General features: G+C 47.0%; 1 protein-coding gene across 3 annotated transcripts in view; it reads right to left on the reverse strand.

Annotated features, from left to right (window-relative positions):
* EPHX2 (epoxide hydrolase 2) overlaps positions 1 to 14386 on the reverse strand; it is a 78086-nt gene that overhangs the window by 22596 nt on the left and 41104 nt on the right. For all 3 annotated transcript variants that reach the window (XM_049632392.1, XM_049632391.1, XM_049632393.1), the window contains exons 10-12: positions 13228 to 13254; positions 10474 to 10559; positions 6557 to 6668 (exon numbers count right to left, since the gene is read on the reverse strand). In XM_049632392.1, the coding sequence (XP_049488349.1) occupies positions 6557 to 6668; positions 10474 to 10559; positions 13228 to 13254 (225 nt within the window). The remainder of the gene's footprint in view (positions 1 to 6556; positions 6669 to 10473; positions 10560 to 13227; positions 13255 to 14386) is intronic.

Below are 14386 nucleotides of genomic sequence, written 5' to 3' on the forward strand. Positions count from 1 at the left end.
CGCTTGTGAACAGAACCGCTTGGCGGGGCGCCTGGGTGGCTCAGTCGGTTGAGCGTCCGACTTCAGCTCAGGTCATGATCTCACGGTTCATGGGTTCGAGCCCTGCGTCGGGCTCTGCTCTGACAGCTCAGAGCCTGGAGCCTGCTTCCGATTCTGTGTCTCCCTCTCTCTCTGCCCCTCCCCCGCTTGTGCTCTGCCTCTAAAATAAACATTAAAAAAATTTTGAAAAAAGAACCACTTGGCATACAGAGCTCAAAAAAAAAAAAAAAAAAAGGAATAACCGCAACCCAAGTGTCCATGGAAGGATAAATGGTAAACAAAATGTGGTCTACTCACACAACAGAGTATTATTCATTTTTAAAAAGGATGGAAATTCTGACAAGTGCTACAACACGGAATAATCCTGAGGACGTTGGGACACCAGGGTGGCTTACTCGGCTAAGTATCCAACTCTTGATTTTGGCTCAGGTCATGATCTTGTGGCCTTGGGATCGAGCCCCACGTTGGGCCTCATGCTGAGCATGGAGCCTGCTTGGGATTCTGTCTCTCTCAATAAATAAATAAATAAATAAATAAATAAACAAACAAACAAACAAACAAACATTTAAAAAATAATAATCTTGAGGATGTTAAGCTAAAGTGAAATAATCCAGACACAAAAAGACGAATACTATAGGCCTCCGCTTCTATGAGGTACCCAGAGTAGTTAAATTCAGAGACAGAAAGTGGAATGCTGGTGCCAGGAGCTGGAGGGAAGAGGGAATAGGGAGGGAATCAGTGTTGCTTGGGTACAGAATCTCGTATCTACAAGACGAAAAAGTTCTGGAGATGGACGGTGGTGACGGCTGCACAGCAAAGTGAATGTACTTAATGTCATTGGTCTATACACTTGAAAAATGGTTAAGATGGTTAAGTTTTGGGTTACGTGTATTGTTAAGTAGCAAAAATTCAACCAAGTATATTCTGAGATCTAACTGGCTTTATTAATTGGTTCATGAATCGGGCAGTATCCTGTCTAGCAAGCAGAGGGGAATTTCAAAGGGCAACAGAAAAGGAAAGGTTTTTAAAGGTAGAGAAGGATGGGGTGCCTGGGTGGCTCAGTCAGTTAAGCAGCCAACTTTGGCTCAGGTCATGATCTCACGGTCCGTGAGTTTGAGCCCCACGTCGGGCTCTGTGCTGACAGCTCAGAGCCTGGAGCCTGTTTCAGATTCTGTGTCTCCCTCTCTCTCTGACCCTCCCCCGTTCATGCTCTGTCTCAAAAATAAATAAACGTTAAAAAAATAAATAAATAGGGGCGACTGGGTGGCTCAGTCGGTTGAGCGTCTGACTTTGGCTCAGGTCATGATCTCGCGATTCATGAGTTCGAGCCCCGCATTGGGCTCTGTGCTGACAGCCTGGAGCCTGTTTCGGATTCTGTGTCTCCCTCTCTCTCTGCCCCTCCCCTGCTCATGCTCTCTCTCTGTCTCAAAAATAAATAAAAACATTAAAAAATAAATAAATAAATAAATAAATAAATAAAAAAGGTAGAGAGGGAGTGGAAAGCAATCAATTAGTAGCAGAGAATCCATTGTTTTAGGCAAGGGGGCCCTTCTAGGGGGAACAGAAGGGGACTCTCAGTGATTTCCTCGTGCTGACCAGGAAGTTCCCATGTTGACTAGTTAAAGGTTGAATTTGTGGGGGGTTGAAACTGCAGTCAGGCTGGGTATTGAGTGTTGGTTTAATGACCTGGAGATTTCACCTAAGGGATGCCATTTTGGGCTCGTGGTTTTCTTTTAAACAGTGTTTTACCACAATATTAAAATTAATGAAAAGGCGCCTGGGTGGTTCAATCATTTAAGCGTTGGACTCTTGATTTCGGCTCAGGTCATGGTATCACGGTTCGTGAGTTCGAGCCCCATGTTGGGCTCTTGGCTGACAGCACGGAACTTGCTTGGGATTCTCTCTCTCTACCTCTCCGCTCCTTCCCTGCTCACGCTCTTTCTCAAAATAAATAAACATTAAAAAAAGAAAATACAAAACAATGCTACTATGTTCACTAAAGTTTCTAAAGAAAATATTATAAAAAAATAAGTGTGTTACTTACATCAACATGGGCACATTATTTTTTTAATGAAATATTTTAAATATATATATTTTAATGTTTCTTTATTTTTGAGAGAGAAACAGACCACGAGCAGGGAAGGGGCAGAAAGAGAGGGAGACACAGAATCCAAAGCAGGCTCCAGGCTCCAAGCTGTCGGCACAGAGCCGGACGTCTGGCTCGAATCGACAAACCAGGGGATCGCGATCTGAGCCGAAGTTGGACGCTTAACTGACTGAGCCACCCAGGCATCCCAGTTAAATATTTTAAAATTTCAATACCTAGTAGGGCAAATACCAATAGAGGTAACCCACATTAACTAGAGCTCTTTGAGGTCTTTAATAACTTTTAAGAGTGTAAAGGGGGCCTGGGACCAGAAAGTTGGAGAATCACTGCAGTGCAGGGAGCCTATCATCGGGGAGCCAGTCAGTGCCCTCCTTGATCCGCTCCAGCAATCCCAGACCTGAACAGCTGCCCGGAGGTCATTCACTGAGGAGGATGGCTATGATGCCTACCATCATCTGGAAAATGGCTAGATTAGCCCCTTCCCTGGACCGGCAGCATTAGCGTCATGTAAAATGACGCTTAGAAATGAGAATCCTTTGATGCCAACACAACCCATTGAATCAAAACTCTGGGGGGTGTGGTCTGGCGATCTGTGTTTTAACTAGCTTTCCAGGGGATCCTGATGCAGGCTGACGTTTGAGAATCGCCAGGCTAGAGAATGACAGAATAGGAGCTGTCAAAGCTGGGATAACCTCCTGGGGCACTTGATGTACATGAATCACCTGTGGGACCTTGTTAAAAAGTGGAGTCTTGGGCGCGCCTGGGTGGCTCAGTTGGTTAAGCGGCCAACTTCGGCTTAGGTCATGATCTTGTGGTTCGTGAGTTCAAGCCCTGCGTCGGGCTCTGTGCTGACAGCTCAGAGCCTGGAGCCTGCTTCGGATTCTGTGTCTCCCTCTCTCTCTGCCCCTCCCCTGCTCATGCTCTGTCTCTCTCTGTCTCAAAGATAAATAAACATAAAAAAAAAATTTTTTTTTTTTTAAAGTGGAGTCTTGTTGGGTAGATGGCAGAAGGGCCTGTGAGTCTGCATTTCTAGCAAGTGCTCGGGGGATGTCGATGCTGTTCCCTGCGCCTCACCTGAAACACCAAGCCCTTTGCTCCAGCAGCTCCTAGCTTGTACTCTATTCTGAAGGTTCTAATGGAAGCGAGGCAGGAACTCCTTCCCTGGGAAAGTGCATGCATACATTAAATTATGTGGGCAATTTCAAGGTGTTCCAGACCTTCTGAAACTCACCTTGAGGATTGCTGACTGCTTCATTAGGAAGTCTCTTACCTCAGGAAGTCTCTTATCTTGTATGATATTTATGGGAGATAAAGAACTTGCCTGGGTTAAGCACATTTCATATGCATCTTCAGCCATTTGTCCTCTCAGGCTGGTATGGGCCCCCCTCCCCCTTCTCATATCCACCCACACAGATCCCATTCATCTTCCAGGTGCCAGTTCAAATGCCCCTCCTTTGGTAAAAAGTTAACTGTTTTCTTAGGAGTTCCCAGAGTAAGCTATGCCTCCATTACAGTCCTTTATGTCTGCCTTTTAAATGTTTATTTTTGACAGAGAGAGAGAGAGAGAGAGAGAGAGAGAGAGAGAGAGAGAGAGAGAAAGAGCACGAGCAAGCACGAGTAGGGGAAGGTCAGAGAGAGGGAGACAGAGGATCCGAAGTAGGCTCTGCGCCGACAGCAGAGAGCCTGATGTGGGGCTCAAACTCTTGAAGATCATGACCTCGAGATCATGACCTGAGCCAAAGTCAGACGCTTAACCGACTGAGCCACCCAGGCGCCCCTATGCCTGCCTTATGCTTCAGTTATTTGTTCACTTGCCGGTTTAACCCTGAGGTTGTTACTCGTCTCTGCAACTGGCACCTAACAGGAGATGCAGAAGCATTTGCTACATGAAATAATGCCTGTTGATTCTTCATCAGAAACACTAGCCGAAACATTTCTGACATTTACACACGTATGTAATGTTCGGGCCCTTCCCCCCACCACGGGGCACCTCTGTTTTACAGCAGACACAAGTCTTCTTATGCATGTTGCATTCAAAAGGAGGAGGAAGAAAAAGTTGAAAAGGTAGAAGAGAAAGAAGCGGGTGTGAAAGCCCATGTCCTCCTCCCTCCCTCGGGATCCCCCATGTGGTGCAGCCTGGCAATTGGGGCCCGGGTGTCAAGGGTCTGGTGCCCACACCAGAGGCATGGGGTCTGGGTTAGGGAAGAAGGAAGAGGGTGAGAAGGAACTAGGAAGCATGGGGTGATGGCGATGGAAGGGCCTGTGGGGTGGGGTCCTCTGGGCACACAGAAGGCCACGGGAGGGGGTTGGGCTCTTGGGGGTGGGTGCCAGGCAGAGCCAGAGATTGAGAAAGGGTCAGATAAGAGACCAAAAAAAAAAAAAAAAAATCCAGACACCAGCTTCCCAATTCTGGGTAGGGCCCTGTTCCCTCCCCAGTTCCCAAAGGCCATGGCAGCTGCCACCGAGGCAGCTGAAACCAACACTTTGTTTCTCTCCCCACCTCGAGATCCTTCTCCAGTGTGAGATGCACAGGGGCCAAGCAAACACCTGGGAGAGGTGGCAGGCAGTACATCACACCTGAGACCAGAACTCGGTCGGACCTCTAGTCCAGCTGGAAGAATTTTCACGGGGCCATCTATGGCAACAAACCTACGAGGATTCTCTATGACTTTCGACATCAGCTACAGGCTCCGGGCGTATTGGCCGGTGCACAAGGACACTTAAACCTCCTTCCTGTCCCACTTGCCCAAGTCTCCTTCCAAACAGGGCAATTCCCACAGTCCCCAACCTTCCCCTTCACTGTCTCCATCCTGTCCCCACCCTCCTGCTTCTCCCACCAAGGGGCACTGTTCCTGTTCCCCCTACCATCTGTCCCAGCCACACCATGTCTCCTCCTAATTCGTAGGAAATCCTAACCCCTAGTACCTCAGAAGGTAACAATATTTGGAGATGAGGTCTCTAAAAAGGTCATTAAAATGAGATCTTTGGAAGAGGCCCTCGTCCACTGTGACTGGTGTCCTTATAAAAAGAGGAAATTTGAATGCAGAAACACATGTGCACAGAGGAAAGGCCATCTGAGGACACAGCAAGAAGAGGCCATCTACAAACCAAGGAGAGAGGCTTTAGAAGGAACCAACCATGTAGACACCTTGATCTTGGACTTCCAGCCTCCAGAACTGTGAGATAATTAATTCTATTGTTTATGCCCCCCAGTCTATTAGTACTTTGTTATGGCGGCCGTAGCTAATACACCATCTAATCCATCCTCCAGTCAAGACTTCGTCAAATTAAAGACACTTTGATTCAATTCGAGCAGAAGGGAGCTCACCACTTCCCACACTCTGGGCACAGTAGGGCCTGGCCTCAATGAAGAATGTGATACACTGAGCATCTTTTCATGATGTTGCTGGAGGCTTCTGGTGTCTCACTGAATGAATCGGGTCATTGCCTGACTCGAAAAGTTCCTCTTCCAAGGCAGCATCTTATCAATTAAAATCATTCTTAAGAGAAGTGCTACTCGCCAAATTGAAGTCGGGATGTTTACGACCCTTGGTTGGAAATGGTACCTCCTGTGAGCAGCAGAAGGGGGCAAGGGCTAGGTGAGAAAAATAGGGAGATGCTCTTGGTACTCCTTATTAATTCAATCCATCCTCTCTCTTGAGAGTGTCAAGGAAATGTCCTTTATCCTCTCTGGAAGTACCCAGATGTAGCTGGACATTGGGGTCCAGAGTCCACAGTGGATGAGATGCAGGTGTCCCCCCACCTCCCTAAGATGAGGCCAGATGATGCTGGCTCACAATTCTGCTGTCAGCGAAACCCCCTGAAAGGTGGCAGTGACACCCCATCACAGGTATCACCCAAGCTCCAGGGAGCATCTCTGAAAGGCACCTTGAGCTTGCTGCACACGAGGTGATGCATAGAAACCTCCTCAAAGCACACTTGGGGCCTGGTGCAGGGATTTTAGGCTCTGGTGCTCCCTGTAATCACGAACCACACTCCTCAGCAAGTGAGGTATGAGGGCCCTGGCAAGAGTCCAGGAGCTGTCCCCAATAAGAGGAGGGCTTCAGCAGGCTCTCAGGCACAGAACTAAGAGACGGCGCCTCCAGACCTGTGCTCAGCCCCCGACTCCACAATTTCAGAGAAATAGGAGAACCCACTGCGCCATCACCCCTACTCCCTGCCCCCCGCCACCCCAAATGCACACACACAGAAACGTGTCATCACCTGGAAAGGACCCGCTTGGCTGTGGAACCAGTTTCACCTGAGCCCAGGTATAAAACCATTTCTAACTAATGCCATGGGAAATTATCTGGCACAGAGAAAATCAAGTCAATGGGGAGATGGAGAGAGAAAGGGGAAAGAAGAACAAAAACCTTGCTGGGATCACTGCTCTCAGGAGCCCGAACTTACTGGTTCTTGGAAGTAGAGCTGGTAATCAAAAATAGGATTGGCTTTGATTTTCTCCATCGTAGGTACGCTGGGATCGGCTGGTATGAAGGGAGTATTCAAACTGGCCACTGCCCTGTGGAAAGAAGATACCAAGATGTAGACGTTGTAAGAAGACAGTATGTAAAAACCGGAAAGGACCTTACATATCAACACGAAAGCTCAGAGCAGGAAAGGGAGATGCATAAGATCTCATACCAGCAGTGTGGGGGAGAATGGGGTCAGCAGTCCAATTGCTTGACTCCCAGCCCGGCGGTTTTTTTCCTCACTGAACTGAAGTATTTCTCACCTTCTTGCCTTACACACAGACACACATACACACTGTGCATGGCATGTCAACCTTGGTTAGATTATAGTTTCAAAAAATGCATTCATTTTGGGGCACCTGAATGGCTCGGCTGCTTAAGTGTCTGACTTCAGCTCAGGTCATGATCTCTGTTTGTGGGTTCGAGCCCCACGTTGGGCTCTGTGCTGACGGCTCAGAGCCTGGAGCCTCCTTCGGATTCTGTGTCTCCCTCTCTCTGTGCCCCTCCCTTACTCGCACCCTCTCTCTCAAAAATAGACGAGCATTAAAAAAATTGTTTTCAAATGCATTCATTTTGCCTTCCTTCTTTTATTCCTTTAACTCTGTGCTAATTTTATGCTGTGTACTAAGGGAGAGAAGATATAAAATCAATACTTGATGAGCTTATTATAATTTTAAAAGGCTAGACAAATATACCCATGACTATACTACAAGATGGACTGTGATATGAGCCATAAGACTAGCACAAGCACCACGGGAGTTCAAGGAGAAGAAGAGTTTCTAAATTTGGGCATCATAGAAGATGTCATGCAAAAGCGAGCATTTGAACTTGGTTTTTAAGGGTCGGAGAGAGCAGGGGAGGGGAAATGATACTGTAAAGGAGACATCATGGGGTAGCATGAGCAAATTCTAGAAGGGGGCAAAGCTGGTGGCTGAGTTTGACAGGGCAAAGAATCTATGTGGCCAAAGGCAAGCATTTAATGGGGCATCTTGTGAAATAAAGCCACCAGGGCAACTGGGAGCCTAGACATGAAGGGCTCCGAATCTGGATTAGATGCTGCAGAAAACCAAGACAACCATGAGAGCTTCTGAGAAAAGGGGAGAGTAGACAAAAGTTGCAGTCAGGAAGTGATGGGTCAAGCAGGAATACATGACATGGATGCAGAGAGGGACACCAGAAAGCCAGGAGAGGGCCAGCACACTACACTATACACAAAGTCATCCGAGGGGAACAGGATGGCAGATGTGGGAATAAAAGAGATGGGTGGATTTGAGCGATCAGAGGAAGGCAGGACTGACAAGTCGACCAGCACAGTTAGTCTGGTGAAGTGATCCTGTGCCCACTGTGATCCTAAGGAAACCCCTTCCCAAAAGAGAAGCAGAGAGGAGAGAATATGTGGGGGAGATAAAAACTAGAAGGAACAGGATAAGCAGGACAATTGAAATAATCAGGGAAAGCAGTGGTGAGGTTTTCCCAGTGCCAACAAACAGAAATACAATGTGAGCCACACGTATAATTTAGAATTTTCTATTAGCCACTTAAAACAAGTAAAAAGAAACACGTGAGATTAACTGAAAATATTTAAAATTTGAAATCTAATGCTGATTTAAATACTTAAATATTCAACCCAATATATTTAAAATGTTAATCATTTCAACATGCCATCAATATAAAAATTATTAATAAGATATTTTACCTTTTCTTTTTTTGCTATCAAGTCTTTGAAATCTGGAAGGTATTTCCTACATAGAGTAATCTCAATTCGAACCAGCCACATTTCAAATGTTCAATAGCCACCAAAGACAGTGCAGGTTAGGCTACAAAATAAGTTACCCTGATGTCTAAAGGTTTCCAATGTTATCACAGTGAGCCTATTTTAAGCATAACTTAAATCACAAGTCAAGAAATTCTAGCTTTTGCTTAACATTCTGAGCTGAATAGGATTTTCTTTTCAATTGCCTTGACATACAGTTTATTCCATATATAAAAAAATTATCATCACATGAGATGTTAGCATATAAATGCTGCTGCCAACTGCATTAAGATTGGAAAAAGCTAAACCACAGACTCCTTTTGGGAGCGGAGTCTCTAGATAATTGTCACAGAAAGGATGTAAAAAGGTATTCTTGCAAACAAGTGAAGCAACTCTTACATTAAATAGATCCCTGCAATTTATCTCAGTAGAATGCCAAAACTAAGGATTTAAAGAAATATTCCACACTAAAGGTGGGTTTTCCCTTTTCATTCATTATCTGGCTAGAAATGTGAAGATCAATGCCAAAGATTTTTTTTTTAATTTTTTTTTAAGTTTATTTATTTATTTGGAGAGAGAGAGAAAGAGCACGGGCAGGTGAGGGGCAGAGAGAAGGAGAGACAGAATCTCAAGCAGGCTCTACGTCATCAACGCAGAGCCTGATGAGGGGCTCGAACTCATAAACTGTGAGATCATGACCTGAGCTGCACCGAGATCGAGTGGGATGCTTAACCGACTGTGCCACCCAGGCACCACAATGCCAACAATATTCTTAAAAGCCAGCTTTGCCCCTGGAAGGGGGTCCCGGCTCCTTCCCTCTCCTCCAGGAATGCAGCAACAGGGCTGTTTTGATGAGCATAGATGGAAAAGGAGCAACTACTACCAAACTAATGACAGGATGGAAGCAGAACAATGAGAAGAGGAACAGGAATCCAGAGCATGCTTATGTATCCCAGACCTAATGTTCTTCTGGGCACAACTTTACTGGGCTCATGTTAAATATTTTCAAAGTCTCACAGGAGAGAGACAGAGACTACGTTTAATAAAACAACAAGACGGTGTTTCACTTCCTTCAAGGTAGAGATCATAAGCTTGTTGCTCTCATTCCTTTTACCCCTTTCAAGAAGCATCTAATACAGTCTACAGAGTAACTTTCTAGTGACCCAACTGCTAAGAACTGAGCTCTTATTTCAACTCTGAATGAAAGAGAGGACAGAGAGAGAAGCTAATGAGATCAGAGGGACAAGAGTGCAAAAACTTTAAAAATATTTCAGGAAGTGTTTGATTCATGTTGGTCTTCGATATCATCCTACCACTTGAGCTGATGTTGAGCTGAACAAAGTTCTTCAGTGTTTCCATTATAAACTCAATGAAAGAAAAAGTGACTGGATTAGTTAGGGAAATACAGGTAGCTAAGGATGACGTTGATTTAATACGCTAAGATCCCAAGCTGAAATAGGAGGTCACACAACACGCTTTAACTACAGTTGCCAGCACAACTGGGGGATGGCTACAAAGACCACCTGGCTCTCTGGGTTCAAAATCTGTCCTTTGAAAGCTCCCGCCAGTACTCTGATGCCATTCTAAGAATGACTGTGAGCAATGTGATGGTGGTCACAAAATGCCATTCTAACCTGACACCTGCACAGCATTTTGCAGGTTATATAGTCAAAAGGAGTTATCATTACTATGCTATCATTGAGGAAACCAAGGCCTAACGGGTGAAATGATTCATCACACAGCCAGTCATGGCAAAACTGAAAGGCACATTTCCTAACTCCTGGTCCAGGGCTGAAGTTTCTCCTGGCACTCAGCTCTATGACCCCACCACCCTTGCTGCCTCACCCACTCCCCCCAAACATCTACATTCCCCTACATTCCCACTGGCTACCCAGGCCCTGAGTTATCTGTCCCATTACTGGTAACTGGGACAGGCCTTGCTTCCTAAGACATTAACTCATCAATGGGCACTAAGAAGTTACATGTTGCCTTCCCACATAATCTATTTGTTCTCAAAAAGTTGACTGCAGTTCAAGACCTGAGGAAGGATTCTAACAGGAATTCAAGTCCAAACTCTGGGCCAAATTCTGCGGCCTAATTACCTCACTCTCTCCGGGTAGAAGAGAGCCATGTTCCACACCAGCATGCCTCCCCAGTCGTGGCCAATGAACACTGCTTGAGTGATCCCCTAGTGAAGGATAAAGACATGAGCTGAATATGGGCAGGTTTCTGGGATGGGATGCTGAGAGCCCAACGCCTTGTGCTCCCTGGAGGCCCAAACCTTCGTCTGGCGATCCTTTCCTTCACTTTCTAGGACCTGTCCTCCACTGACCACGCAGTAGCTCCCCCAACGTCCACCCTCTTCAGGCCTCCCTTCCCACACACCAGCCCCACAGAGCCTCTGCAGATGACTGGTCTCCTACATTTTCTTAGAACACTAAGGCCACTGGCCACAAATCCTCTCCCTCTCTACCTTCCCTCAAATCAAAGTGTGTTTCACCTCTTTCTCTACTTTTTGTCTTCAAGTTAGTATGACTTACCTCCCTGTGTTCCATGTTCACTTTTCACTGAGTGACTGTGATTCTCTCCCTATTCTTTTGGGATCTTCCCTCCCTTAACTAACCACTAAACCCTCAGAGACATCTTTAATCCCTCTCTCTCTACCTGCATCTTCCTTTCTTCTTCTGCTGCTAACAATGGATGACAACAGCTCCCTTTTATTGAGGACCTCCTAAGACAGGCGCTGTGTGTAGCATATGCACCCATTGTCTGGAATTCTCCCAATAACCTTCGAATACACGTTTTACAAATAGGAAGACAGGCTCGCAGTTGTTAGGCCACTTGCCCAAGGCCACACGGATGGTAACTCAGACCCAAGCTTCCCCAACTTAAAATCAGGCTCACCCCTCCACCCAGCCCTGCTGGCCCCAGTCAGCCACATGAGGGCCCTTCATCTTGAAAAGCAGCTCCCTCGGGGCGCCTGGGTGGCTTGGTTGGTTGAGCGTCCGACTTCGGCTCAGGTCATGATCTCACGGTCTGTGAGTTCGAGCCCCGTGTCGGGCTCTGTGCTGACAGCTCAGAGCCTGGAGCCTGTTTCGGATTCTGTGTCTCCCTCTCTCTCTCTGCCCCTCCCCTGTTCATGCTCTGTCTCTCTCTGTCTCAAAAATAAATAAACGTTAAAAAAAAAATTTTTTTAGAAAAGCAGCTCCCTGCCTCAGCTCCCTTGCCACACTTTTGTCTTGTGTCCAACTTCCCAGTGATCCACACCAGTCACCTGCCTGGCAACCTTCCTAAGGCCCCACAACTTGGCTTCTTCCCTGCTACCCCTGAGTCCACTGAAACTTCCCTCTTAAAGGCTATTAATCACTGGTAACAGTTTTTTGCCCTCTCAGCTCTCACTTTTCTGACTGTTCTGCAGCATCAGACATTTCCTTTAAAATGTTCTTCCCTGGGCCTCTGTGACTCTATGCTTTCCAGGTTCTTTTCTCACTCACTGAGTCTACCCCTTCCTCTTCCTCTCTCACAGGAGTTACTTCATGGCTCAGCTCTCAGGCCTGTCCTTGGGAACCCATCTACTACTCTAATGGCTTCAGCTTCCACCTCCAGGTGGCGGGTGACCTCCTCACCAGCAATGGGCCCAGCTTCCTTCCTGCGTGTCCCAGTAATGCCTGGGCCAGGGAGGGACACCCAGCCCAGCGGCCGACAGCCACCGGGGCTCTCTTCCAACAATCAGAGTAAGAGACTTTCTCAGCCGGATGGAAATCTTCTAGAGTTGGAACTGGGGTGGCCACACCGGGCCATGTCCTCTTACATGTCCCTCCCCCTCATTCTCAAAAGGTCCAAAGCTGATTCTGTGGGACTGAGAATCTGCAGAAGGCGAGGACAGTGACACCTTTGCCTCGTTTCCTACAGTGGCTGGCACCATGCCTTGCTGCCCAACTGGAACCCCTGGGTCATCTTGAATTCTCCTCCTGACTCTCTCTCATATCCAACAAACAGGCACTAAATGTGCCATTTTGGGGTTCTCTCTTCGCTACCCCTCCACGGTCACTGTCCTGGCTGAGCCCTTCTCTGCCTCAGTCTAGGTCCCGCTGTCCTCATCCTGCCACCGTGACCTAATTGAGGACAGGGAAAGCATACTACCTAACTGCGATCTCAAACTTACACAAGTAAAAAGCAGAAGCATAGTCTCAGATCACCACCATTGATCTGCTTTGTGTTTGACATTCCACATGATGTTAAATGAAGGAATTTGACTTCAGGTCTTTCCAAAGGGATAGATACACGGTTTTAAAAGTTGTGAAATATCAGCCTATAGGATATTTCCCAAACTTCGTGACACAAAGCTCTTGACCCTGGCTGAAGGCCAAAAGAAGTATCCTGGAAAATGCTTTTCATGAAACAAGAAACCAAAACAAGCTTGGCTCTACACTGTTCTCCACTCTGCCATCTCTGTGTCTATACTTCCTCCTGAGCACCTACCCTGCCTCCCACTGTCCCCGAAGTGTCATTCCTGCCCTTGCCACTCTCCTTGAGGGTTCTAACAGCTGACACCTTTGACAGTTCCGTCTTTGGGGCACCTGGGTGGCTCGGTCAGTTCAACGTCTGACTCCTGATTTTGGTTCAGGTAATGATCTCACCGTTGTGGGATCAAGCCCCGCGTCAGGCTCTGTGCTGGGTGTAGAGCCTACTTGAGAATCTCTCTCTCTCTCTCTCTCTCTCTCTCTCTCTCTGCCCCCCCACTTTCCCTCTGCCCCTTCCTCACTCTCTCTCAAAACACAAACAAAACAAAGGTACATCTTTAATTGCCCACACAAACAGAATTCTCCAGAGATCAGTTTAAAATAATGACTTACCAACTTATCCAGGAAGGTTACCATCTCCTAAGAAAGAAAAGACAAAAAAATCAGAAATTGTATACACCCACCTCAGCTGCTTCAATATTAGAATTACTGTATCTGCCTTTTTATGGGCTATATTGTGTCTTCCCCAAATTCACATGTTGAAGCCCTAACACCACCCCTACCCCAGGACCTTGGAATGTGACTGTATTTGGAGACAGGGGCATTAAAGAGGTAAGTTAAAATGAGGTCATCAGAGTAAGCCATGATCCAAGTTGGCCAGTGTCTTTATAAGAACAAAAGGTCTCGGGGTGCCTGGGTGGCTCAGTCGGTTAATCGTCCAGCTTCAGCTCAGGTCATGATCTCACAGTCTGCAAGTTTGAGCCCTGCGTCGGGCTCTGTGCTGACAGCTTAGAGCCTGGAGCCTGCTTCCGATTCTGTGTCTCCCTCTCTCTTTGCCCCTCCCCTGCTCATGCTCTTTGTCTCTGTCTCAAAAATAAATAAAAACATTAAAAAAAATTAAAAAAAAAAAAAAAGAACAAAAGGTCTCGACACAGACACGCACAGAGGAAAGCCCAAGTGAAGACACAGGGAGAAACGGCCACCAACAAGCTTCAGATGAAACCCTGCCGACACCTTGATCTCGAGCTGGACGGGCTCCAGCCTCCAGAATGGTGAGAGAATAAATTTCTGTTGTTTAAGCCTCCCAGTCTGTGGTAGTTGGTTATGGCACCCTGAGCACACGAATACAACGTTCAGTCATTTCCCTCGCTTGTGAGTTCTCTCCCTTCCCCTTCCAGCATCCTCTCAGTAACCAGGCTGATCTCAGATGAGCACAGTGAATTATTCAGCGTATGTTGGTGCACATCCCTAACTGGGCAACATCCATCATAAGACAGAAATCATGCCTTCTTCCCGGGAGAAAGAAAGGGGAAGAAAACTGCTGTGCAGAGGGCTGGCTGCTTGCCTTGCCCCAGGACAGTGAGCTCCTGCCCCTTGTCCCGCAGCACACATGGGGGCTCCTGGCCACACCCGCCAGCAAGCTCGGGGTCTGGAAAAGGGGTCTAAGATGTGTGGAGGTGCTGGAGATGAGGGTCATCCAGAATCAGGACTTGGGGATGCCATATTGGGCCAGGTACAAAATGAGCAAGCAGGGGAATCCTGCTGGGGATGG

The sequence above is a fragment of the Panthera uncia genome, chromosome B1 (genome assembly GCF_023721935.1).
Source record: "Panthera uncia isolate 11264 chromosome B1, Puncia_PCG_1.0, whole genome shotgun sequence".
Classification (NCBI taxonomy): Eukaryota; Metazoa; Chordata; class Mammalia; order Carnivora; family Felidae; genus Panthera; species Panthera uncia.